At 41.2% G+C, this 25,960-nt stretch overlaps 1 protein-coding gene across 2 annotated transcripts in view; it reads left to right on the forward strand.

Annotated features, from left to right (window-relative positions):
- The first annotated feature begins 1,706 nt into the window (after positions 1–1,706).
- PDE10A (phosphodiesterase 10A) overlaps positions 1,707–25,960 on the forward strand; it is a 336,966-nt gene continuing 312,712 nt past the window's right edge. Inside the window, exon 1 of one of the 2 annotated variants that reach the window (XM_079297641.1) lies at positions 1,707–2,190. Coding sequence is in view for 1 of the 2 variants with exons in the window: in XM_079297640.1 (XP_079153766.1) it covers positions 3,208–3,298 (91 nt within the window). In the remaining variant the exon portion in view is untranslated. Of the gene's footprint in view, positions 2,191–2,942; positions 3,299–25,960 lie in introns of those variants that run through there. The other variant, XM_079297640.1, reaches the window with a different exon arrangement.

Raw genomic sequence — 25,960 nt, forward strand, 5'->3', positions numbered from 1 at the left:
ATAGCATAGGATTTCCCCTAAATCTTGACAAATATGTAAAATTCTGGTCTCCAAGTTTTTTAGTATCTCACTGAAGGGATACGCTACTAGGTCACAAAAGCCTCCACAAATCATTCACAAAAATAAGCACCTCGCTAAGTTAGACTATGTAAGAAAGCAAGCACATCCTGCTAATGATCTGAAAATCTCCTCCTTTACTATGCAGTCAATCTCATCAAAGCTTTGTGTGGGCAATGATCATAACAGATATTTCAAGGGCCACCACCGATACCAAATTTAACATCCATGCTAGCAATGAGTCTTTATGCCTCCTCTCCCTGTTTGGCACTCCAGTTTGCTGCCTTTTGCTTCTCACCAAAATAAACTTTCAAAGGAGAAAGAACCTGGTACCTTGTGGGTGCTTTTAGCAGCCGTGATTTGGGCTTGCAGCGATACCATTTCCATCACTGGTATCTACAGTTGTTCCAGCAAAGAATGGCTCAATGGTTTGGGCAAGTAGCCACTTACTGCTTGGACTCATCTGGTGGCCAAACAAGCCCTGCCCCGGTCCCGAGAGGACGCAGAAGGAACAATCTGGAGAGCAAGTGGGGGGCTGGGGATGCAGGGAGCAGACAGCAGCACTCAGGGGCTACCTCACAAAACGCCCCCGGCATCACCAGCTGGGTGTGGATGCCGCCGCGGCTCGGTACGGGAGCCAGGGCAGGCGGCTGGCCCGCGGTCCCGCAGGACCTTCCCCGGCGGTGGCGGCGCGGTGCGGGGCTGCCCGCTGCTGTCCCCGCCCGGCTGCGGCGCAGCGCGGACACGCGTGGGCGGGCGCGGCGCGGCGGGGCCGGGCGCGGTGCGCTGCCCGCCGCCTCGGGAGCTCCTGCGGCACCGCGCCGTCATTCCCCGGGCAGCGGCTGGCGGCGGGAAGCGCCCCCGCCCCCGCGGGGATTGGCAGCCCCGAGTGCGGCCGCCCCCGCTCCCGCCCGCCCCCGCCGCGGCTCGGCAGCGCTCCCCACACGCGGTCCGAGCCGCGGCACCGCCAGTGCCACCCCGCGCCAGAAGCAGCCCCCTGCTTCGCATCGCCAAAATTTTGGCATTCGCATTTCTGTCCAGTGCTGCATAAAGAAATAAAAATAATAATAATCCTTGCACCCTTTACAGCAAGAAATTGCTACTTAAGATCTAGCCATAAACACTTCAGCATGTACCCGAGCTGAAATATATTTGGAAAGATGGGGGGAGGGCACTTTTACCCGGCTTTCATCAATGCCTGCTTGAAGAGAGACAGAAATAATTAAGGGAAAAAAAAAAAAAATCCCTCCCCTCCCCCCTTCCGAATAATCATAATATATTGAAATTTCCCAAAGTCTAGTCAGCTGCAAAAATTAAATGTTTTTGGTGCTAGAGGATCGTGTTGCAGAAGCGTGTGACTGCAAGACCTAGATTCCTTTCCCTGTTTCCCCGTGTCTTTCCTTAGGTGTTTTTTAGCATTATTATTTGTTTTGGGAGGGGAAAAATCATCTTCGCTTCAGTCTCTTGCTAGAGGTCCAGACTGCTTACGTCTGAGCGCCCCTTATCATTTCAGTGAATGGCAATTGCAGCCTTGGTGCTGTTATAGCAATGAAGCTACAGACGTCATTGCCTCCTGTTGGACGTGAGATGTGTCCAAGCATCAGCCCCTTTTGCTTAAGAAAAACTCTTTAACTTCCACGCAGTCGACAGGCAAGCTTTTCTAAGATCCTGTGGACCCAACGTTGTATTGAGAGAGTTATATATTTTTATTTATATATACATACACACGTACACAGGTGTGCATGTGTATGTGTGTAAGTACGTATGTATAGAGAGAGATAAATTAAAGCCGCAGCTATATTGCAAGCTCCTCTAAAATTTCCTGCTCGTCAGAGTAGCTCTCTGCATCGTTTTATTAAATACAGCCCGGCGGGAAAGCCATCATCAATCAATTTCGGGTAACAAGGAAGACTTGTTGAACACCTTGTTCTCCAGACCCCGGGAAGATGCTGGGCTGCTGGAGCGTGGAAGAGCCAGGATTGTACCCTGAACTTCACCCACTTGGCAGCAGCTATTCCTAAACAATTTCCCCTCTCCTCCCCTGCCTGTTTGCCTCCCGGACTGACTGAGAATCTGCTCTGTAAAGTTGATCTGAAGGGGAAAGCAGAGACGAGCTTGTGCATAGTTTGGAGGGTAAGTTGTGTCCTCGCCCCCTCCTTCCCCCCACCCCCGCTAACAATACCCTCTAGCAAGCTTTGCAATCCGCCTGTAAAGGGGGCAGGTCGGGGGCGGCGGGGACGGGACGGGACTCCCCAGGGGAGGGGCACACCTTGTTCCCAGAGCCGAAAGGGTTACAGAGGGAGCGAGGAAGAGCGGCTGCGGGGGTTCTGGCTCGGCGGCGGAGTTCGCAAGGTGCGAGGTGCCGGTGCGGGCTGCCAGCCCCGCTGCGCTCCCGCAGGTGCCGGGCGCGGCGGCCGCAGCCCCCGCCGAGCCGCGCCGCGCCCCTGCCCGCCGGCAGCCTCCGGGGAGCCGCGGAGCTCCGGCTCCCAGAGCACATGACCCCTGCAGGGAATTTTGCCTCCCTGCACCTGCAGGCTCTTTTCAGCCCTCCTCCTCTGCTCCTGGTTTTCTTTTTAATCTTCTCGTTCCCCGCGCTCTCCATACACCACCCCCCCGACCCTTCCAACTCCCCCCCATCCATTCAGCTTTTACCTCTCTTCCCCCCCTCCTTTTTTTTTTTTTCTTTTTTTTCTTTTATTTTTTTTTTAACCAGAAGGAATCCCAGCAGAGGAAAATAATATCAATCAGCCCCCTCCTTCCTTCCCCCCCCCCCCACCCCCCCATAAAAAGGAAAAAAAGCACCACCTGGTAGCATTTGGAAAAGCAGCAGAGGACTATTACCCCTATCTTTAATTTTCACTCACACATTGAGATGAATGAGCAAGGAAGGGGGAGACCTTACCAGCCCCTCTAGACGTGGGGCTGAATTGATGGGATTGTGATTTGTAGGATTTCTCCACTTAGTCCCTGCCTCCTACTTGCTCTCCAGCCACTCCAAAGTCTCTTCCCCTCTCTTTAAGCAGCGATTTCTTTCAATCTCTCTCTCTCCCTCCCTGTGTCTCTCTCCCTCACACTCTCCCTCTCTCTCTACATACACTCATCTCCCCGGAGAGAGAGAGAGGAGAAACTCAATTCCCAAACACCGGCCAGATGTCGAAGAAACGCAAAGCCCTGGAGGGCGGCGGAGCCCCGCTCCCCCCCGAGGAGCCCAGAGGCTGCTTTGGGGCCGGCGAGGAGCAAGGTAGGGCGGCGGAGGCCCGCAGGTGGCCGGGCGGCCGGCAGCCCCGGCGGGGACGAGGCGGCCCGGCCCGGCCGGCCTCCCGCAGCCCACCCAGCCCGGGGCGGCCCGGGCGCCTAGGCCGGGCTGCTGCCAGCGCCGGGCGCGGGGCTGCGGGGCTGCTCCCGCCGCAGCCAGCCCAACTCTGAGGGGGGAGAGGGCGGTGGGAGGCTGGCCGAGGGGAATGGCAGCTCTGCCAGGCAGCCCAGGCTCCCGTCCCCACTGCAGTTTGTCACTTGCATGGGCGCAGCCACGGTGCCTCGTTGATTTGTAGCTCGTGTAAATCTGTTGGCAGGGCGCTGCCAGCCGGGATGAGCTGTGGGTACCTGACACGCACCTTGCGCCTTTGCGTGGGGCCGCTGTCTCCAGCAAGCCCCTGTCCCTCGTACCATTTCAGGCGCGTCACCTTGGGGCTTCAAACGCCGCTCTTGTAGCGCCCTTTGCACCCAGCTAAAGTTGGTTTTGCTGCAATTTCCGAGCTCCAAATGTTCGTGGTGAAAGCTGCTCCGTACTTTTTGACAAAATAATGTGAACGTAGCAGGCGCGTGGTGTAAAATCAGCTGTGCGCATAAGTGTGAGGGAGTTCTGCAGCCGAATTTCTTGTTGTTCAGCCAGCCCAGTGGGTTCCCTTGCTTTGTGTTTATTTTAACAAAGTGGGCCCAGATGAACCAAGCTGAGCTACAGGGCTTTGGGCTCGTGGCTGTGATGCAGAGGGGAGAGGAAAATTCCGGTTGGATTCAGAGCAGTGTTCCAGGCTGCTGCGAGTGGCTCTGGTGGGAGCTGGTGGCTGCGTGGTGGGCTCAGATGACGGTGTGAGTGTGTCTCTGTGCATGCTCGAATTCAGAAACATGGTATTTTTTCCTGGGCAGGTGTACACTGAGCACAGAGGGATGGCATGTTTTCCAACATGGAGTCTGTGGCCCTTTTTGTAAATGATGTGAAAGATCCTAACGTCACAAATCACCCACATCGTGAAATTCCCTTACCACCATGGATGTGTCTGCTTTTGCAAGGAAATATTTCCAGCACAGTAGTTGGTGTGTTCTTCTGGTTTCATTAGAAAGGAACACTGAAATTCACCATTTCTCTCAAAAGATATGGTTTAGGGTTTATGTGGTTGTTGGTTTTTAATTGCTTGGCTCTCCAACAAGAAAATAACATGTTCATGTTGTCTTGCCATTTTTCTGCTTAAGACTAATCTTGACATGGGAAGGATATTTTCAGACCCTGACTTTATATGCATGACAGCATTCAATGTTTTTACAATGTGGAATTTTGCTGTTACTAACCTGGAAAATCTTACCTCTTTGTCAGCAATGGAGGAGGTTAAATGCAGAAAGGGCATTCAGCAGGGATTCAGCATTCAGAGAGTTTGGTATAGATTACATATAATTTTAATTTAAATGTATGCCAGTAGTGGGTGTAGAAGCACCTTACATGTTATTATGATGCAGTGATGCTTGTCTGGTTAGAATTTTTTTTAAGTGCCTTTTTTATTTTTTTTTTAACTCCTCAATAATATTTTCTGTAACACTTCTGGTTATGTAACAAGAAACAGAAAACATAATATAACTTTAACACAGGGTTGTTCTTTTTCTTGATTTCAGTATGCACAAAACAAATGAAATGGAAAGTGAAAAAATGCTTGATAAAGTGTTGATGTGTATCTAAAGGGAGTAAATAAAGTATCATTTTCCTCATAAGGGGACACAATGTATTTTGTAAATCAGACAGATTGAAAACTTGTTTTGCACCTAGATAATCCAGGGTCTTGTGTTTTCTCACATAGTAAATAATGAAATTAGGTAAAGAAATGTAGTTTTATTTCTGAGCTTAAATATATTTTTTGTGAACTTCTGTTTATTTTTTTCTTCCTATTTTACAAGAAGGAATGTTGCTTGTTAATTACATTGTCTGTGCCTATGTAACTGTAGAAACCATTAAGAGTGTGCAATGTATCACAGTCTTGTAGGGAATGTATTTTTGTGGAAGATGGTGGGTGTGAGACTTTCTTAAGGCATGAGATGGGAAGATTTTTTTTTTTTTTTTTAATCAAGCCTAAGCATCTTACTATGAAGCATTGTGCTCTTACAGCAGGTTTACTACCTCTGTGGAGAAGGCATACTTGCTAAGTTTGGAGGGCAGGTGTGTGGTGTTTGCTTGAAAGTATGGAGAAACCATGTAACACCTGGGGTTTAGCATTAAAATGTGTGTGCATTTGGAGCAGGAAAGGCGAAATGGGCATTAGTAAACCAAGAGAAGAAAAACAGAGAGCTCAGATTTCTGGAGGCTGCCAAGTCCTGTATTCCTGCAGAAGCTGAATGCGGAAGCCCGGCTGTCCTCAGCTAACGAGGTGACTTTTTTCAGTGACAGAAGCGTGAATGGGAGAGCCTGGATCCAGGTCTGCCAGCTTCTTCTTCTATGGTACCTGGTCAGCTGAGAGCAGGTGCTGCTAACAGAGGAGTCTCAGACCCTACTGAGGGTCTGCACTTCTGTTTTTAAATACTAGGAGAGTGCAGACTAGTTCTTAGCTGCTCCAGACTGTGCTGGATATTTGGCCAATGAAGTGTGCACTCGCAGAGTTTCATTCAGCTCTTGTTTATCCTCACTTGGTGAAGCTGTGGGAGGATAGACACTATGTAGGCCACAATACAGATTTTTCAAACTTCCTTGGTGTGGCTTTGTTTTTATTCTCCTTCGAAGTATTTTATGAAGGACTCTGTAATCCATACTGTAACCTTGCCTTTTATTGTGGGATCTGATGCTCTATGTTTTAGCCTCACTGGTGTGGAGAGGAGATAAGGGATGAGGCTGTTCTGTATCTCCCACCTTCTCAGCAGCAACAGCCTGAACCTGTCTGTCTAATTCAAGGCACTTCACTGCTTTACCTTATTAGGGGGTAGGCTCATAAGGCTCTTTTTCCCATAATCTCTGAAGACACACTGGCATCTTTTGGGGAGAATTCAAGTTCTTACCTGAGCTGAATTGTTTCTCAGATGTGCTCCTTTCTTTACCTTGATTGTGCATGAAGCTTAAGGAAACTGCACTGGTTTATCTGTACCAGTTAAAGTGTCAGAAATTCCAGCAAAACTGATAAGGCCCTAGCGGAGAAACCAGATATGGCTGTTCAGTATGATACCCAGCATGGAGAAGGTGGGATTTGTCTGTTGAAACTCAGCTCTCTGCACTCCCTTTATAGTCAGGAAGCAGAACATTTCTAGGGATCAATTCACCTCTTCCTGAAGTGGAAGTCTACATTTAGTTGGCAGAATCAGATTTGAGAAGTGTTGTTTCTGCCAATTGAATATAAAAGTAGTCCAAACATCCAGCATGGATGTAGACAGCTGTATTTCAGCAGATGACTCCTGACGTTTGACCAGATCGTTCAGGCTTCAGTGCAAGTCAAATGACAAAGGTATTTTTCAGCTGAATTCAAAGCAGAGGACTTCCCTTCTGGTAATAACTCTTTTGCTCAAAATTGTAGAACCAAAAAAACTGAAGAAGAGTCCTCTTTCTGTGAGTTACTTTTTTTTCTATGAATGTGTTGAAAGCTAGTGTAGAAGATGTGAAAATGGAGGGTTATGGTTTAAAAACAAACAAATAAAATATGGACGGTAGTCAGGACCAAATGCAATATGATCTTGTGCCTAAATTATACAGTAATGCTGCTCACAATTTTCCAGTGGTTTTTGGATAAAGTGCAATACAGTATTTTGGAAATTTTCTTGCAGAGATTTTGAGCATGATAGATTCAATGGAGGAGTAATCTGTGAATTCTCATTGGGCTGTTCTTTCTCAATTTGCATTTTGTATGAAGCTAAATAAATGCATTTCTTCAACTTCCCCTGCGGTCCAGTTGTTCAAATGGTCTCCATTGTCACAAATGAGAGTTATAGTTGAGAGTTTTTTGTGCTTTACAAAACTGGTCTCTAAAGAGAATTGTTGCAAAACTCTTCCAGAGACAAAGTTGAACTCCTATTTTCCCACAAGTAACTTTTAGGATGTGATTACTTTCTTTTACGTTTCAGTGGTACTGGCCATTTACATAGAAGTTAATAATGTGCATAAGGAAATGTTTTCAAGATTTTGATGGTCTTAATTATTACTTATCAAAACTTATCTTGAGGGTCACTTGTATGCAAGGGATAGTTCCCTAGTGATTACTAGGGGGAGCAGTTAATATTAAACCATTTTCTCTAAAACTTGATTTGTGGGACTGTTTAGCATTCACATTTGTCTTGAAATTTGGCATTAAGTTCTGATTATTATTAAGTCTTAATTGGGGATCATCAGACAGAAGAAACCAAGTTCTGTCCTGTTATTGATGACTTACATTGATGTGATGAAAATCAGAATTGCACCCAACTTCTGAATTACAGATTTCCAAATACTATCTTCTCAATACAATTAGCTAGAGTATTTGTTCCATTTTTTGTTTTATTAAGCAAGTGACTATTGTGATTCCTTAGAGCTCTGAACACTGTAGCTGATAGTCATGTTTCTCTGATGCAGGTAGAAAAGCAAAGCAGTTCTTCCCTTGGAAGTTCTTCACTCGTGTGTGTGATTTGTGGCTTTAGTTTCTCACATACTTACTTTTCTCCATCCTCTGTGTCCTGACCATTCTTTTCTTTCCACTTAGCTTCTGATCCCTGGAACAAACAAGCCCTCTCTGGATCATACTCTGGAAGATCTTGCTAATCAGAGTTAAGGTGTTTAGCAACAGAGGTTTATGTGTTTGTGAGGGCATGGGAAAGGAATTATTATACAGCTTGAGTTTTGTGCCGATATTGTAATAACATGGAAAGAAGTGATCCTTTTGACTTCATTCACAGGAAGAAGTTCATGCCACATAAAAAAAAAAAAAGGACAAAAGAATTGCATCAACAGCTTATTAAGGGTTTCGTTAATGAAAAAGGATCCATGCTTTCCAAAGCTGATTAGCTCAATGATAATTTCCTATGTTTAATTTTTTTTAAATCTCTTTCTTCTGAGACAGTCAAGGATCTGCCCTCCAGGTGCTGTGAACATGGGCTCTAACTTTTGCAGAGTATCAGATTTAATATGCTGAAAAAGACCATTTTATCAACTTACTTCAATTTATGTAAAGCTGCAAACTGAGGATGGTAGAAAAATGTAAAGCTAAGGAGAATTCAGAATTTTTGGGAAGAGAGATCGGGGGCAAATCTCTATGCTGTTGTTGGAATAGGGTTGAAAGTGCTCTCTGGAAAAAAAACCTTCCTCAGGCGTTGCTGCTGACATGCCTTTCCATCCACTGTATGGTAAAGACTGTTGAGGAGCGTCTCTTTGCCCACTTGTTTTAGAGAGCTGTGCTAGTGTGTGCCTGGGTATGAGTTTATGAGCCTTATTTGAAGTAGAATACAAAGGCCAATGCTTGAGCATTAAGCTGAGTTGGTGTTTCCAAGTAGGAGGGGCCTTTTCTGCCCAGCAATGCAGTGCTGCCTAGTACAGCTTGGTCTTTAGCTGCTGCTAGCAAGTCTTGAGGTCACTATCTGCATTCTAGGGGAAAAAAGCTATCCCAGCTGACGTGAGAGGCAGAGCCATAGGGAAAGGGGTGATATTTTAAGTACCTGACATAGTTGCTTTGGTTGGAAGGTATGACTTTGGGGGAATTGCCAACTTGTCCTATAAATAAATTTATCCAAGCATTTAAAAAGTGGAGATGACTTTTTAATTATTTGTGGGCACTTAAATATTTCAGCTATGCTGGTCATGTAGCATGAATGGTAATGCTATAAAAACACCCAGTGAGACAGGAATTGTAATTTCAGCCAAAAAAGCAGTGAAGAAATCTCCTGAACAGCTATTAAAAAATGGTGCTTTGGTTAAATAACCAGCATTTCAAGGACAAATCTATCTTGAAGCTTTGTGATAACTGTTTGAGACTCAGCTTTGGGCTCCATAGAGTTGCAGAGTAGTTCTCGTGACGGTGGTGCTGTAGCCTCATTTCCATCTTGTCAGGGAAAGATGTCCATCCTGGCTGGCCCCAGCCTGCAGATGGTGATACTCCAGTGTACTAGGAAGTGCTAACTCAATGTAGTAACTGCTGTTAAATGGAGCAGAGTTGTGTGGTTGGCTGAGTCCATACCTGGTGGTTGCTGTCTCTCTACCTAGGGAGGCAGTGGGGAAAGAGCAGCTCTGAAAATGACCTTCAATGAAGACATCCCTCTGACTGCACAGTGAGCCTGAGTGGCCTTCCAGGGAGGACTAGGACTAGTCTTTGGAGAACCTGGTCCTCAGCTGGCCTCAGGTACTCCCCTGACTGGTCAGGTGCTGCCTGGGAAATGGAGAACCCTGGCTGACAGACAAGGAAGACCCTTGTTCTGGGATGCCGCCTCACACTTGAAGAAAAAGCTAAATAGGGCAGCATAAAGGTGAGACGATTATAAACGAAGTGAAACAAAATAAATTTAGAACCTTTGTAGGTTTCCTTTAACTTCTGTTAGAATGAAAATGTGTGTGAATCTCCTGGATTTACTAGGAATGCATTGCTTGGTTTCTGTTTGGTTTTTCATAGCCATTTACCTCCTTCTGCAAAGAAATAGTGAATAAATATTAAATAAATAAACAAAGCTGCTTGCCTGTTCCTGGTCAGCAAAGAAATGTGCATCTACCCTTACCATGAAATGTGTGAAGGAGAGTTCTGGTTCCCTGTTGCAGTGTCCACATTCACTGGATCACTCTGTGTTGACAGGAGGATGAGTTGTATTGATGATACCACTTTGGATGGTTTCTGAGCATATCTGGGTCCAGAGCTTCTGTGAGGGAAGGGAGGAGAGATGCAAAAGGCAAGTGACATGAAAATGCAGATTTATTCATTTTTCAAGGCATTGTGTTGTTAATGCACAAGAACAGACTGTAATCTCTAATGAAGCGCTTATTCATTAATGAAGTCACTAAGTGATTTCAGCCTGTGGCCCTAAAGTTTCTGTACTGTTTGAGCATAATCCTGTTTTTAAGTTACTAATGCTGATGTAGAAAGCTTGGCAACTCAATGAGCAACAGTTGTGGCTTATGCTGGACGAGGAGAAGAGAGATGCTCTCTGGGTGTGACGGGCTAGGAAACAGTTTCTTTGTGTGTTTATCACTTCAGTCATAGTGTGATAGGTAATAATGTTGACATTTAAGGCGTGCCCACACATTGGGCAATTGAGACTGTGGTTCTAAATCCATTTCTAGTGTGTCTGATCACATGTGGAATGAGCAGCTGTATTTCAGGTGTCAAGCTGTATTAAAGCCATCCAAACTGTGTCTTACTTGAGTACTGTATCAGAGCTGAGGGGCAGCTGGTAATGGATTGATTCTTACATGGTTTTTCAGTTTATGTTGGGCCCAGATAAAATACTGGAAAGTTAAAACCAGTACAATAGGACCAGGGATGGAATCGTCATACATGACAGCACTACGAAGTTATAGTTACAAAAAATGAAAGGGGAAAAAATCCTCAGAAAGCACTAAGACATGCAGGTTTAAGGGAAAGCCTAAAGTTTAGAGATGAAAGTTGAAAAATGATAGTGAAGATGTCACAGAAGACATGTGAAAAAGGCAAACTCTGCATGATCACAAACTGAATATCAAAAAACCACTATCTTCACAAATAGCTGTTTTTTCATATTATGCCTTTGTTTTAGTCTTATGTAGCTGTTAGGTTAGAGTAACAAATCTGACTGTTCTGTATGCAATCAGGTTGGCTTTCTAGGCTTTGCCCATGCCAAGTCAGATTTATTTCTCACTTTTACTGTTTATTCACCTACATTTTTTTCTGTTTCCTTCAGTATAGGTACAGCTAAGATAGGCTTATGCTATAATTATTATTTAGGCTTTGCAGATCTGCTCAGTACGTTGTTAATCACTTTCTAATGTTATGTTTTGGAACCAAAGATTGCAAATTAGTACATTCAGATGGTAGGTCTCTGTTTTAACAGAATTTAGTCCATGCAAGCTCTACAGCTGTCTTTGGGGAAAAAAAGCTAATGACTTATAGGTGGGCTTCAACTTTGTGTGAACCTTGCCATAACTGGGACTAGGAGCGTTCACTCCTAGAGGCTGTATAGAAACTATGGAGTCTGTGTCTTCCTACTGCTTTTAAGCTTTTTTGTGCCATCTGTGTAAGACTGCATGAGTACTTGTCTCTTTCAAGGGCCAACCTAAACCAGGTTCCCAGAGTTGCACTGTGGGAGGTCTTGTCTGGGAAGTGACAACTAACTGCTTAACATGCCTGTAGAGCATGAAGAGTGTCCTCAGTTGTGTGGAGTGAGCTGTGGACAGTTCTCCCTTCTTTGCTGATCTGCCTTTATTTCTTAAGAACCTCAGTAATTTCTTGGAAACATGAGAAATGGTGTGCAGGCCAGTTTTTGCATTTGCTAACTCAAACCCCTTGCCAACAGTGTTTTGGAGATATTGGCGGATTTTTTTTTGTTTGCTTTGCTTGATTCTCTTCACAATACTTAAAGAACTGCAGCATTTTCTTGCAGTGTAACTTTTGATTCCAGGAGATGGTGCTGTGGCCCGTGTAGGGTTTTGATGTGGATCATGTGGATTGCATTAGGTTCTGGTCATGGTACCTGAAAAAGATTCATTCTTAACATCCAGATACTTCTCTTCAGAAAGATCTATTTGAGTGTTGGCTATTATTGTATTACTTGTCCTTTGACTCACAGTTAGTTTCAAACTGTAATATGCTTACTTTGGCAATTGAAAGTACTTGGGATTTCAGTGCTATATGAACTCATGGCATATGCTGAGGTTTAGGCAAGAAGTTGAAGGTGCACAGGAGACACAAGAACCTGATCAGATGAAGGGCCTATAGCTGGCACACTGACAAAGTCAGCTCTGCAGATTCAAAACTACCCAGGAAGATGGCTGTGACCTAGCCACACACCTTCCTTCGCCATGTCTGGGGGAAGGGGACTCACTGCAGTTAGTCTGAGAGATAGTTAAAAAGCCACAGGCCATCATCATTTTCTCTTTGCTCTGTGAGATATAAAGCCACAGTCCTGGCTGGTGGTAGCTAGCACTTACAGAGAAATCTACATGTACACCTCTGCTAATGCTGCACATGTGGCTTTGGGAAAAAATTTCATGAAGATATGAAGCTGCTAAGTTGAAAAATTGGGTAGGTTAACACTGGGAAGAGACCAATGTAGTTATACATACATGTATGCTGTGTACAACTTTTCTGGGGTTTTTTTTGAGTTTTGAAGGGCCAAAGCATCTAGATAATCCTTTATCTAGGCCTAGAAGCTAATGATGTAAGTGGCTTTTAGTATGCCACTGCCACACTCTCACAGAATGCTTTAGACAGATGCCATTCATTCTGCAGCTGCAACCCAGGCACTGGGCGTTCCCAAGATTTTCCTTGGCAGGATTACCTTGCTCCCTTCTCATTCCCAGGTAACTGGACAGTAATTAGGAAAAGGCTGTGCCTCACTGGTTTTTAAAGGCAGCAGATATGTGACACTTAACCTTTTTTAAATTGTTAAAGAATTATAGCAGTCATTTTTGGCTGGGAAAGTGCAGTATAAGCAGTGCTAATCCTAAAATGTGATATATTTTAATTCGGGATTATAATAGGCTAGGATAGGAAGAAAAGAAAATTGTAAAGCTTAACATGAAGGAATATTTAATTTTTATTCAGGAAACTTTTTGGCAAAAATCCCCTGGATCTGTACAGAACCTACAGATTTAAGATCTCTTTGCACAGCCAGAGGCTGAGATCATGGCTGTCTAACTACAGTTGGATATTCTCATATCTGCCAAGTTTAGCCTTAAATAAATAAATGAAAAAAAGGTCATGCTTCATGCTTTGTTCAAACTCTTGAAATGGTTCTAACTTAATATTCTAGAGGACAGTGACCTCCCTTTGAAGATTCTGTCCTCCTGCTCAAAATCCTTCATGGAACCAAGAAAGTAGCTGTTTAAATGGAGCCATGAAATGTCTGAAGGTACTTTCTGGAATCTCTTAAAATGACCCTGGTTCAAGAAAAATGCTCTGCTTACTGCCAGGAGTGCAGTAAAGTCAATCACTGGAAATCTATTAGTTGTGGGCAATTGCAAGCACGTTACCCAACATTAACCCACAAAAAAGAAAATTAACACAGTTAAGAGAAGTTCTTGCCAGAGAAAGATGAACAAATAGGAGCAGAAGCTGAGTGGGAAGCTTCTAGCAGCAGGAGGAGGGAACTGTAAAGATCATCTGTTCAGACATGCTTTTTTATTTCTCCCCCTGCAACTCCCCAGGTATCTCTTTCTCTCTCACTCATGATTTTAAAGACGCAGATGCAAATATATCTAATAGCTACTGTGAAATCTGTAATAACAATCAACTAGCCAGGAGGCAGTTTGCAAGGACCACTGTGATTGAGGGTAATGTTTTTACAATGAGGTCATGTCCAAAGGCAGCCTCAGCTGATGGCAAACTTGTACTTGAGCATTGAATAAGCACCTTGTCTGGCGTGGTCCCCTGCTGCAGAGGCTGCAATCGAATAAATTTGGCACACACATACATGGCTGTATTTTTAAAATTGCTGTTTTTATTGTGTGTTTGAAGTTATTGTATTCTTATTTCTTTACCTCCTTCTATTTACTCTTCTCTTAATACTTCAGCAAGCCAGTTTTGTCTGAAGTGCTTTTTTTTTAACTCACTGAAGTACTATCAAGTTGTGTGAAGACAAGCACGAGATCAACAGAAGGGAAGCAGCAAATGGGGCAGAGTGTGTTTTCTGGTAGGTCTGAAAAGAGAGTAGGAAGTCTGGTCTGCTTGCTCTTCTCCTTTATTTACATTTTTCTCATGCAATTTCCCTTTTCCTCAGAAATGCCCATCTCTGTGGAACTTGCATCTGTGCTCTGTGGCTCTGTTGCTGCTCACATGGCAGGATGGAGAGGAAAGTACTCAAACAGAATCAATCAGGATTTGGCCAGGGTGTTTTGCATGGATACCTGCAAGCCAAAAAGCCATGGAAAAATGTCTCACCTTTTGTTGTGTTCATAGTCATGGCAAACCTTGTAGTGTCTCACGTGGCATTTTGTGCTCCAAAGCAATGAGCTGTGTTTCCAAGTACCTACAGGCACTTCAGGTCTTTGCAAGCTTGTCATAACTCAGCTTGTATGGCACCAGTTAGTTTATACAAATTTAAACGTGAAAAGCTCGTGGCTCTTACTGGTATGGGAAGATGGGTCCTTGCACTATGTTACTATCTGAAGGTGACTCTGCACTGAATTTAATGTCCTATCTCCTTTTAATAGAACCAAAAGTTAGTATTTTTAAAAGTAATTATATTAGACATACATAGATTCTTGTTTGATCAACCTTTCTATTTGAAGCCAAATTTATTTTAAAATAACCAAGTGTTCTAAGTATTTTAGTCTGCTGTGGCAAGTTATCGTACTACCCCCTAAAAAGAGGAGGAAATTCACTTGTTAAAACATCTTCCTGGGGGTATTTAGAGACATCTTTTCTTTACCGTCAGAGAGTATTGTTTTAGGGTGATTGGTTTTTGTTTAGAGCTGCCCACTAAATATAGTCTAAGGGAAACAAAACCCGCTTGGTCGTCAAGAAGAATGGTTTACTGGTGGTGTTTGATTTTTGTTTGTTTGGTTTGGTTTTGTTTTGTTTGTTTTTTCTTGAGTGGTTTTTTTGAGTAGTGATGTTTGTTAGTCATAAAACACATAAAAATTACAACATTTTTTAAAATTTTTGTGCATTCCATGCAAAATAACTTAGACCAGATGATGGGCTTGGGTAGGTGTTACTGAGGAGGACACCAGTAAGTCTGTAGTAGTACAAGTTTACTATAGAGTTATGTTTGAGGAGTGGAGCTCTTTGCTCCTGCTTGTGGTGCTAAATAAAATGTGGAGGGCTTTTCAGCATGGCTCTTGAAATACAAGTTGAATTTTCTTCCTTGCAATAAAGAAAAAAATATATTTTAATGCAGATTTATTGAGAGTCAGAATCCAGGAAAAAATCCAATCAGCTGTGACTTTGTTTTACAGCTTCCTCCACTATATTTCTGTTTTTCCAAGTCGTATTATTACTTTTTTAGGTTTTATGTCTAAAATGATCCTCCAAATTCTCTTATGGAACACTGTCTGGGTTTTCCTCCTCTCTAGTTGTTCATGCCTAATTTACAAAATTTGAATAAGTCCTACAATAATATATAAACTAATGAATTTCATTAACCATTTTCTTCCATCCTCCAGATGTATCTCGAATATTGCATGGTACAGAAAGTTAATTTTGAAATGAATGAGCTGGGCTGGACTATATAAACTCCTTAACTACTTGGATATCAGCTGGGGGAAAAATCATGTCAGGTAATCACTGGAAAGTGCTGCCACAGCTCAGATTTTCAGTAACTTTTAGCTCTCTTAAACTTTCTCATTTTATTAGAAAATCAGAGACATTAAGTAAGAGTGTAAAAGTAGATGCCATGGTGGTGCTGTTACAAGTGCTGTTGAACTGTAGTACCAGGAGATGGAATATGTCTGGAGCATGGAATCTGTAAAACTTTAAAAGTTTTTTCTGAAGTCCTGCTTTTAATACTTGCATTTATATGCCTGGACATTATTAATATCAGGTTAGGGTTGGTGGGGGGGGGAAAGAGTTGTGGTTTTTGTTTTTAGTGTTTTTGTGGTGTTTTTCTTGTAAGTAGGTTTTTGTTTCTTAACTGTTGAGTTGTATCTCAGAGGATTCCACTTTTATTTAAATTATGGCCAGATATGATGGATCTTGTGTTATTATGACCAGCCCTTCAGCTGAGGTCAGAAGTTATGGATGTCTTCAGCTCTTTCATCAGCTCAGTGGAATTGGAAAAAGCAGATATTCTCTCTTGCAGTCTGTTAATCACTGAAGAGCACAAAGACATCAGTATGATGCTGAATAGCCCCAAATGTCTCTTTGCACTGCCTGTATGTTATTGTACTTGTACCCATCTTTCTTCATTTTGCTTTCTTCTGCTTTTTCAACCTAGTAAAAACTCCTCTCCTACATCCTTCTCTTTCTAAATCTACCTTTCTTTCTAGAGTATGGAAATTTTGCCAGATCTGGGGCTTGATAAGCAAGCAGTTAGGGAGTGAAGAAGGGGAGATGGGTTTTGGTGTCAATTACATCTCATTCTGTAGACTGAATTTTACTATACTGTTTTGTTTCATTTGGACTTTTTTATTTTGAAATAACTTAGGAGTTTGTCAAGTAGCAGAAGATAAGAAATACGAAGTCTAAAAAAAAACCCCTGAATTATTCAGGTGGAGCAGATGATATTTAGTGCAAATTAAAGGTGTACTGAAAGTATGGGGGAAATGGTTACAAGACTGGAGTGAAATATAGATATTTATAATAATAATTTTAAAAATGTTCTGTGCTTGTCAAGTCTGAAACCTCTCTGTGGAAAAACTGGTTTTGACCCTGTTCTTTTTTCTTACCCCAGAATTCCTCAGATTGACTGTTGGGTTGCTATTGGCTAACTACAGGCCATACCATCTGTATCTGCCAGAAGCCATACTTCTACTTGCTGGAATCTGTAGATTTTCTAATTTTTTTTTTTTTTTTTTTTACTTCTTAAAGATAATAACTTCTACATGGGATATAAATTTTGGCTGGTTTAGATATTATATTGATATTTAGCTTTCTTTTCCAAATCTAAATCATTAAGTGCAATAATTTAAATTTTAGCATGGCTAGGCATATAATCTTATTTCTGCTGCTCACTTCATCCTTTCTGACATGGTACAGAATATGGTACATTAAATTAAGCCACATCTTACATAGCGAAATTTATTAAAGTTAGAAATATTGCATTGGCCAAAACAATTGGCCTCTGCTTAAGTGATCTAGAGCAACAAATGATGTTGCTTGGGAAATGAAGTTTGAGATGAACATTTATTTATTGTTCTCAACCTTGCTTGAGCTACTCAGGGGTCTACTATGGCTATTCTTGTTGTGATGTTTAAGGAGATTAACTTGAATCTGGCATGAGACTCTAAGCAACAATTATTGAAATAAATACTTCCATTTGAATATAGTGTGTAAATAACCTCCCCGTGTTTTTCTTTAATAAGCTGTTATGGCATTTGGGTGTTTTCTGTTGTCTTTTCATGAAATTTTCACATTTGAAAGACATTAGACATGTTGTGAGTGTTCTTTCACTGCAGGAGGTGAATTATCCAGATCCTTGTGAGTGGATTTGTTTGGTGGGAGTTGTGAGCAGCCACGTTCTCTGCTTTAGCAGTTCTACCTGCACATTATTCTGAGAGTCAATTACTGTTTGAAAGTCTGGCTTTGGAGTTTTCCAAAGTTTTTTCTCCTTATCTTTGGAGTTTTTCTTTTGCCTCCAAAGTGGGTTGTTAATCTTACAGTAGCTTAAACAGATGCTTTATTTCAGGGTTACTGGCTTCTCCTGCTTCTTGTCTAAGCGACAGACAGTTCATATAAACAGACCCTTCCCCTTGGAAAATCCTTTGGATTGCCTTGAGGTGAAAGTGAAGGGAGGGGTGTTTTTTGGGGGGAGAGGAGGGAAGGGCAGGATTGTTTGGTTTGAAATAGAACTTGAGATATGCTTCATGTTGTGTTTACTGGAACTATCTCCCAGTGCTAGGGTGTACTGTACTATCACCAATTAAAGCACTGAGCAGTGGCTGCTTTAAGTAAAGAGCCTGTGTTGACTTTGTTCCCTTTGGGTTTTCACATGTGTATAGGGATTAAAGAAGTGTGTTCTGTCAGTGATTCATGGCAGGATAGCATTTGACAAGAGACCAGATGCTTTTTTCTTTTAGGTTATTTAGGTCTTTCTTATATTGTAAGAAGAAACCAAAGACAGCCTGAAAAATGTTACCTGGTGTTTCCTGGCAGACTCACTGAACATCCGAGTCCTAGGAAGGAAGACCAGCTTCTGTGGTGTTCCAACAAAAGAATGAAGAAAAAAAAAAAAAAAAAAAAAAAGCTGAGAGCAAAATTTCTGCTATGTTTGTAAAAAGCAAAGGTTTTTTCCTGTTTTTTTGCTAATTATATGGACCACTTGTCATTAATATTTAGGTTGAAGTCAAAGACCACAATCTCTCAGCCACCTTTACAAATAATCTCTCCATCTATAGCAGTCTGCTCTATTGAAATAGTTCTATTCTGGCCTTTACTGTTGGAAACATAAACAATTTGTCACTAGAAGGTTTGGGGACATGTATAGGAATGAGGCCATAGGGGAACATTTAGGGGTTAGCCACTGCTCAACCATCTTTCATTTGCTGGTATCTCTCTAGGATAATCAAGGGTCTCTTTCCTTTAAGGCTTACACACAATTCAAAAGTAATGGTTATTACAGTAACTGAATAAAGAAGACCTAAGTAGAATATCATGGAACTTTTTTTCATTTGCTGCTAGCAGTCTTCATATGACTTTTTTTCATTAATAATTTTAAGAATCCTTTTAACTTGCACAAGTTTTCTGTCCTAATTTAGTTACTCCTAGGGCACAGACTCTAGCTTCAATTAGGTGAGAGGTGTGTGGTGTGAAATGTGAAAGAAGCTTGACATCAAGAAAAAAAATGATGAAAAAATTGAAACTCTTTTCACTGAGGTCAGTTGGTCATGGGAGAAGACAGGTTTCTCGTTCCTAAAGTCTACTCATGCCACTGCATGTACCACTTCTAGGGAATTTATTTTCAGAAAAGGCTGATATGCAGAGCTGTCTTACACTTGAGGTTTTTGTTTGCTCAAGCTCTCCCTGTTTTGCAGTAACATCTAAAGTCTGCTGACTAGTTCTGCTGAAAGTGTATGGTTCCTAGACTTTTAAATGTTAGTTTCTCCAATGGGACGCTTTCCTTTCACTTGTTAATAAAACTATTTAGTTGCCTGAAGATTTCTCAACTGTGGCTCCATTTCCTAAGAGAGGGAGGTTCCCCCTTTCCCAAAGTCTTTGCTGTAAGTAACAGCCCTAGTAGGTGACATTACCCCAAGTGCTGCACAAACAGAAATCATGCAACAATATATATTTCAGAAAGTATGCAGATACTACTTCCCTTGCCTTCCCCCTAATAAAGTTAAAATTTTGGTAAAGCTGGAATCTCTCTAAGTCTTTCTTAAAATGCATGCCAACTTAATCATCTTTAGAAGAAAGCAACGTGTTGCTATGTCAACTATGTTTTGGCTCCTTTCTTAGAAGTGGATGTGGGCTTGGTCCTCACTATGTGCACCAGAAACTCTGTGGTTTAATCCTCAGTTGGAGACTTTTCAGTATTGGAGACGCTGAGGTTTTTGTTTCAGCTCTGTCTCCAGAAAGAAATTTGCTCCAAATCTTCAGGCAGTATCACCCTCAGAGGACCTGAGGGGTCTCTTTGGTACAAAAGATAGATGTGAACTTCTGTTCTCATTTGTGGAAAGAAAGAGCAGTGGTTTAAAGAGACATTTAATTGGGAGATGTATTTCATAGAGTTTAATAAACACCTCTGGGAGCAATAGCAACCTTCTGCCCTGGTTATGGGGGGTGCTGTTACATTCCCTGAAATGTTGAAAGTACTTAAGCCTTGCTTTTGATGCCGTTCCTTACAAGTCCAGCATGCTGCTTTCAGCAGCACTTCTGAGATTCCTAAAACAAGGTGGTCTTTCCTCTTTCTTCTGTGTTTTGTCCAGCCTGTCTTTTACACACCAAAGCTTTCAGGCTTCTTTTAGACCTTTCTGTCCCGAGACTGTATTTTGAGGGGTTTTCCCGAAACAATACAGTTGCTCCTTCCTTTTTCACCTATGAAATGGAAGTATAGTCAGTCAAGATTTTGAAGTGTAGGTTTCTTTGTTTTCTTCTGATGATAACTAGTATCTCTTTTAAAAAATATTCTTTCTCTGTGTTCATTTGCCTAAACACTCAGCAATCAAAGACAGTGAAGGGTGAAGTTATGAACAAAAAGGGGAATCAGTGGTGCTCACTGATCTCAGTGGGTAGTTTGGGGTATGCTGCCCATTGCAAAACGTGTCTTGGCCCTGGCTATGCAATATCCAACCCTGGACTGCTTGAGACCTGACTGCTGTAAAGAGCAGCAAAATAGAGCCTTCTGTGGGGTACAGGGCAGCAAAAGGAGAAGAGATGGAGTGGAAAACAAATTAGTGTTAGGTAGGCAGCAAAAACAATGGCTTATTTGTGAAGAGTGTATTGCTAGAAAGGCTGTCTGGGGTTGAGATGGGACATACTTGCTTAGCTTGGGTTGGAAGATTAAATAGTGACAGATGGTTCACATGGTTTTGCAGTGCAGGAGAAGGTATGAAGCACGTCTGTGTTTGTGTGAGAGTGCCAGAGCTTGGAGGATTGATTACGTGCGAGCAGCTCAACGTGTGAGCGCCGTGTTTGTGTGCAAGCATGCAAAGGCAGCAGCGCTTGTGTCAGAGGATGTGTGTGTGAGAGAGCTTGTCTAGGGGTGTACATACGAGGGGTATTCTCATGTGGATGTTGTAGTAAGAGAGGACCTGAACATATTTGTGTAGGCTGGTTTTGTTGCGATTTTTTTTTTTTTCTTTTAAGCTGATGTAACTTGCCTCACTGTAAAAACAGAAATGCTCCAAAGATGTATTTCATTGCTAAAATGTTCTTTTCTGCAGATATTACCAGTTCTTGAAACATGATTATTTTTAATAAAGCATTCTGTCATAGGACATAAAAATTCCTCTTCCTATATTTTAAAGTACAAAGAAGCCAGGTTTTGCAGTACATACCTAAGTCATAACATATAGAAAGCACTTAATTTGTGGACCATTACAACATACTTTGGGTCATGTTGTGGCCAAAGACTGTGGCTTAATTTACCAAAGAAGTATTGTAATCACATTGAAATGCACTTCCTGAGTTCTCTTACTGTTGGGGTTTTTTTTAAGGCCTTATTTTTAAAATTTTTCTTTTAATTTTTACAATAAGAAAGCAGTCAAGCATGTGCATTTATTGGTTGCAATGAACAAGGATCTGGAATTACCAGCAATCTGTCAAATTATGGTTCTATCCAGAATCTTCCAGTCGTGTTATAAAGTGTAGTTATATATATTACTATTATTTGTTGTTGTTGATATGGTATATAATTTAATTAGGTTACTTAGCAAATAAATATAAATCAAGGTTTGACCAATAGTGCTATGGCTTAAAAAATTATTGTGGAGGATGATCAGATTGAATAGCACAGCTGCAAAGCAGTCAAAGTTTTGGCACAATCAGAATACTTTGGAAGAACAAAAGCAAACATATCAAATTTGGACAAACTAAGAGTAAGTCTTAGCAAAGCAAGTTTGATGATATTCTATTTTCCTATAGTCTTTCTTGTGTGTTTCATTGTTCGTCTCAGACCTGCTCTGTTCTTTTTCCTCATTCATGGTCAAAGCATTAAACTCATTCTAGGAAATCTTCTATGTAAGTTCCTAGATTTTCTAAGTATAACACAAGCAATCCTTTGGAAATTGTTCTAGCTTGTTGGTTTTTCTTTTCCTATGGTTTGGTTTGGGGTTTTTTTGTTTGCTTTTTGTTTGTTTGTTTTTTCTTATTGTAGGACAGCCTTTGATGAATTTTCTTGTTTACAACAACTTCACTGCAACAAACAATAAATCTATGAAAAATTGAAATTCCATCCCAGTCCTAAGAGTCTAGTTGCAGACATTAGTGTAGGAGCAGTTTGTCGGGAGTAGGAAACTGAACATATTTTAAGGATGGCCTCACTTTGGCTCTCAGCTTACTGAACACATTGTAAACTTTTTTATTCTAATATATGTAAAAATAGCGTGCCAAGAACAGCCAGAGAGAGAGGTGTTGAGCATGAAGTTAGGCTATTCTTTTTTTAATGTATTAGATAGTCTGACATGCTAAGAGAATGTATTCTGCCACAGTCATACTGCTCCCCAGTCAGTTTATCCTGCAAAGCAGGGAAAACCATTCAGTGGGAATCTGCCAGGTAGGAGTTGGGTGTGATGGAGAAGTCACCTGGAGGGGTCCATAATTACCATGTGCCTCAGGAGTGTCCTGGCATGCTGTTTGGAACAGAAGAACAGTTCCAGCAGGAACTGGGAAAATTATGTTGGGAGGTAGGAGGAAAGGTCTTGACTATTCAGGGACAAAAGAGTTGATGCTATCCATGTAACTGTGCTGTCCCAGGTGGTCTTGGATTCTCCCAAAGAACGGGCAAACAGTTCTTGTGTGGGGAAAGCTAATCAGAAGAGCAGCCCCTGATGTCTGTCAGCAGAGGATGAATTTTTACTCTGGAGCAGAATGATGTGAACCTGGCACCATGATGTTTCCATACATCCATCTGAATTTGTAGTGTGTGATTTTCATATGCTGTAAATCTCAGGACATGAGAGGGGTAAAAGAGCTGTTCTCATTTCACTCCTTTGGCATGAAGTTAACTTTGACCCTTAATTTGCATGCATCCATACTATTGGAAAGTCAGACAGCTGAGAGAGAATAAGGTGTTTTTCAGTCATCTTTCCCTTTTTTTTCCCCTGTTCATTGTATCATCACTAAACTGTTTTGTACCTTTTCATAATTTTTGTCCTCTTGCTTGCAATCTATCTGACTGTGTCTAGTTACTCTGCCGTGATTAATGATATGTGGCCTGAGAATTAATTGATACCTCATTTGAATAGTGTTTATAATGTTTCTATCAGAAGACTGAAGTTGTGTGGGTGTCTGTCTTGTCTCCCCCCTTTAAAAAGTATGCAAGTTCCTATTCTAGTTTGTAAGTATAAACCTTTAAGATCAGACATTTGAAGCATTTATCTCATTCACTCTGAGATTCTCTACTGCAACATTGTCCCTCTTCATGTACTTGAAGATGTGCTATTGTTCTGGTGTAGATCTGAATTTCTGCAAATCTTGAGTGGAAGAGTGGAGACTTGGTCTGAAAATTGCCAGAGCTTTTACTGAATGACTCTGTGTTTCCATGTTACTCTCTTGAGTCTGTGCCTTCCAGGTGCTTTCAGTGTTCCCTTATGTATATGTCAGCAGTGCTTACACACTCTGCTTGTGAATGTCAGTGTGCAGTTAGACTGGTTTTTGACCCCAGTTTTAGAAATCTGGAAGCTTTTTTTCTCCTTTTCCCATAATTTATTTTTAAAAAGCATTTTAAATATTGAAGTCCAGTTAACTCAAAGTATTTTTTTTCATTCTGAAATGCCTTCCTAGATTGAGACTGGTATTTATGTTAAATGGTGGTATTTTGATAAATGATGGTTGTATTTACTTAGCTGTTGCTCAGTAGTGTTACCTATTTTTCATATGTCTGATGAATGAGGTTCTCTGTCACTCTTACGTTCCAAAGCTTGATTAAAAAAGTGCTTTCACTTTCAAATTGAGCCAATTTTGTTTTTTTGTCACAATCAGGACTAGTAAATTTGCTTGAAGTGAATCAGTGATGACTTTGATTTCAAGAAATATCACAAACTTGTCCCCACATGAAAACAGGTATTGGGATCTTGCCAATGTTTAGCCCTTACAAGTTATAAGGAAGCACTAAGCTGTTTCTTTTTCTACTGATCTGTGTAGGTTGGAAAAAGTTATGAGTAGCCAAGCCAGACAAATGGCAGTTTCTTATATACCACTCTTTTCCTCTTCTGTTTTCATAATTATGCTGCTTTTCTCTTTTTCCTATGTGGACAGTGAAGATGGAGACTTGTCATAGAATGACTTGATACATGATGGTTTTACTGTAGTTACAGTGAATCAATTTGAGATTTCAAAAATTCAGTTGTGCAAAATAGAATGGCATTTCAGGGTAAGACAAAACACAGTATTTCCCCAGAATGTGTGATTAAAGCTGACTGCCTGAACATGCTGGAAAATATTTGTAAAGACTAAAACTCATTCAAAATTCTAAGAGCTTGCCCCTGAAGTTTTTGATCTGACCTTGTTATTGAAAAAGCATGGCAAGCTTCTCTTAAAACCAGACATCTTATGCACATTCTCACACAGGATTCATTATTTCATAGTTCTCACTTCAAAAGAAAAATAAGATCTGATGGTATTCGGTATGTGTCAATACAGAAATCTTAATGCCCTAAAATAAAACCCAGAATCTGAAATATTTAGGTTCACAGAGCAATTTCCTATCTTACAATTAGCTAAGAGAATGCCTTTGGACTAAAGACTAGTTCTCAGATTAAGCATGTGTGAATTGGTCTCTGTTAATTGTAAAATAATAAAGTCTTCACATTTGCATAGCTGAAATGTTAGAAGTTTCAATAGTGGTTCTGAAACAGCAGTGAAAGTAAAATCTTGGGCTTGGTGGTTTTGGCAAAGACTTCTGTAGGATTGACTTTTCTCCCTAATCAGTGTAGACTGTTTTTGAAGCTAATGCATGTTTACAGTTTGTTAAGTTTTGATTCATGTTCTCTGAAGGTTCTTGGAGCATTCTCTTTCTTAGTGACACCCCAGGTGGCAACAGGGCATGAACACTCATGTTTTAATTTGTTCCTCTGTGTCAGGGAAGTAGTTAAAAGAGGGGCTGGTTTCCCAAGTACCCGATAGGCTGCTTTGAGAGGTGGTGCTTGGCTCAGGATGGCCTCTTATGAGGAAATACGTCTGTCCATTGTCCTCTGTCCTTCCACTCCCCTCTTGTCTTGCTCAGGGATGTGTTTGTTGAGTGACTTCCTTGCAGGCAGGGCTGGTTGGAGGACCTGTGAGATGGTTTCATAGGCTTTGTCAGCTGTGTGGTAAAACCAGAACTGTATTTTTTGGAAAGTACTTGCTTTCATCTTGGCACACCCACCTTTGTTCCTGCTGCCAAACAAAGCACATGTAGTAAAAATTACTTGCTCCTTCTGTTTTTCCAGTTGCCTTCAACCACAGTTTTCTATGGTGGTGTTCTCATTTTGGGTCATTTTTTGCAGCCAGGAAACTTCCTGTCCCCTGTGCAATGTATCAAACAAATGGATGCTGGATATCAAGGAAACAACAGGGAAGTTAGCTTTAGGAAAATGTGTGGAATATGGAAAATGGAACTTAGTGTATGCAGGAAAAATACCATTTCCCTTAGGAAAAAGTTATGCTGATTTTATTAGACATGTAACCAATACAGTTCTGTAGACTTTAATTGTTGCTAAAGTGGCTTTAAAATTTATTTAATACTTATAATTATATTTCAGTTTTTCAGATAGAAGAAAACAGGATAATTCTGTTGGTGTGGAGGGCTGAAAAAAGACTTGATTTTTCTTTTTTCTCTATCTTCTTTTTTTCTTTCCTTCCAGCTTCTAGGAAAAAAAAAAGAAAAAAGTTTTCTAGCTAAATACTGTTTCCAAGGACCAAAAAAACACCTACAACTTCACTAATTTCTACTTACTTCTGTTAAACATGTTTCTTGTCAATGAACATTTCGGACAGCTCTAAACTGTGTTCTTAAATATTTACAGTTAATAATAATAACAACAACAATAATAATAATAATAATGATAGTAACCAATAATATTTTTTAAGAAATATAGGACCTGGATATTTAAACTCACTCTCCTTTATCTACTATGGTCTTAATGTATAAGAATGTGAAGATACTTCTATCTTCATGCTAGGGAAAACCCTCCTATCAGCTTCTAATTTGTGGACTGTCTTTAAAGACAAAAATATTATAACTATAATATAATCCCAATCATAAAACTGTACCCATT

This window comes from Erithacus rubecula, assembly GCF_903797595.1.
Source record: "Erithacus rubecula genome assembly, chromosome: 2".
Lineage (NCBI taxonomy): Eukaryota > Metazoa > Chordata > Aves > Passeriformes > Muscicapidae > Erithacus > Erithacus rubecula.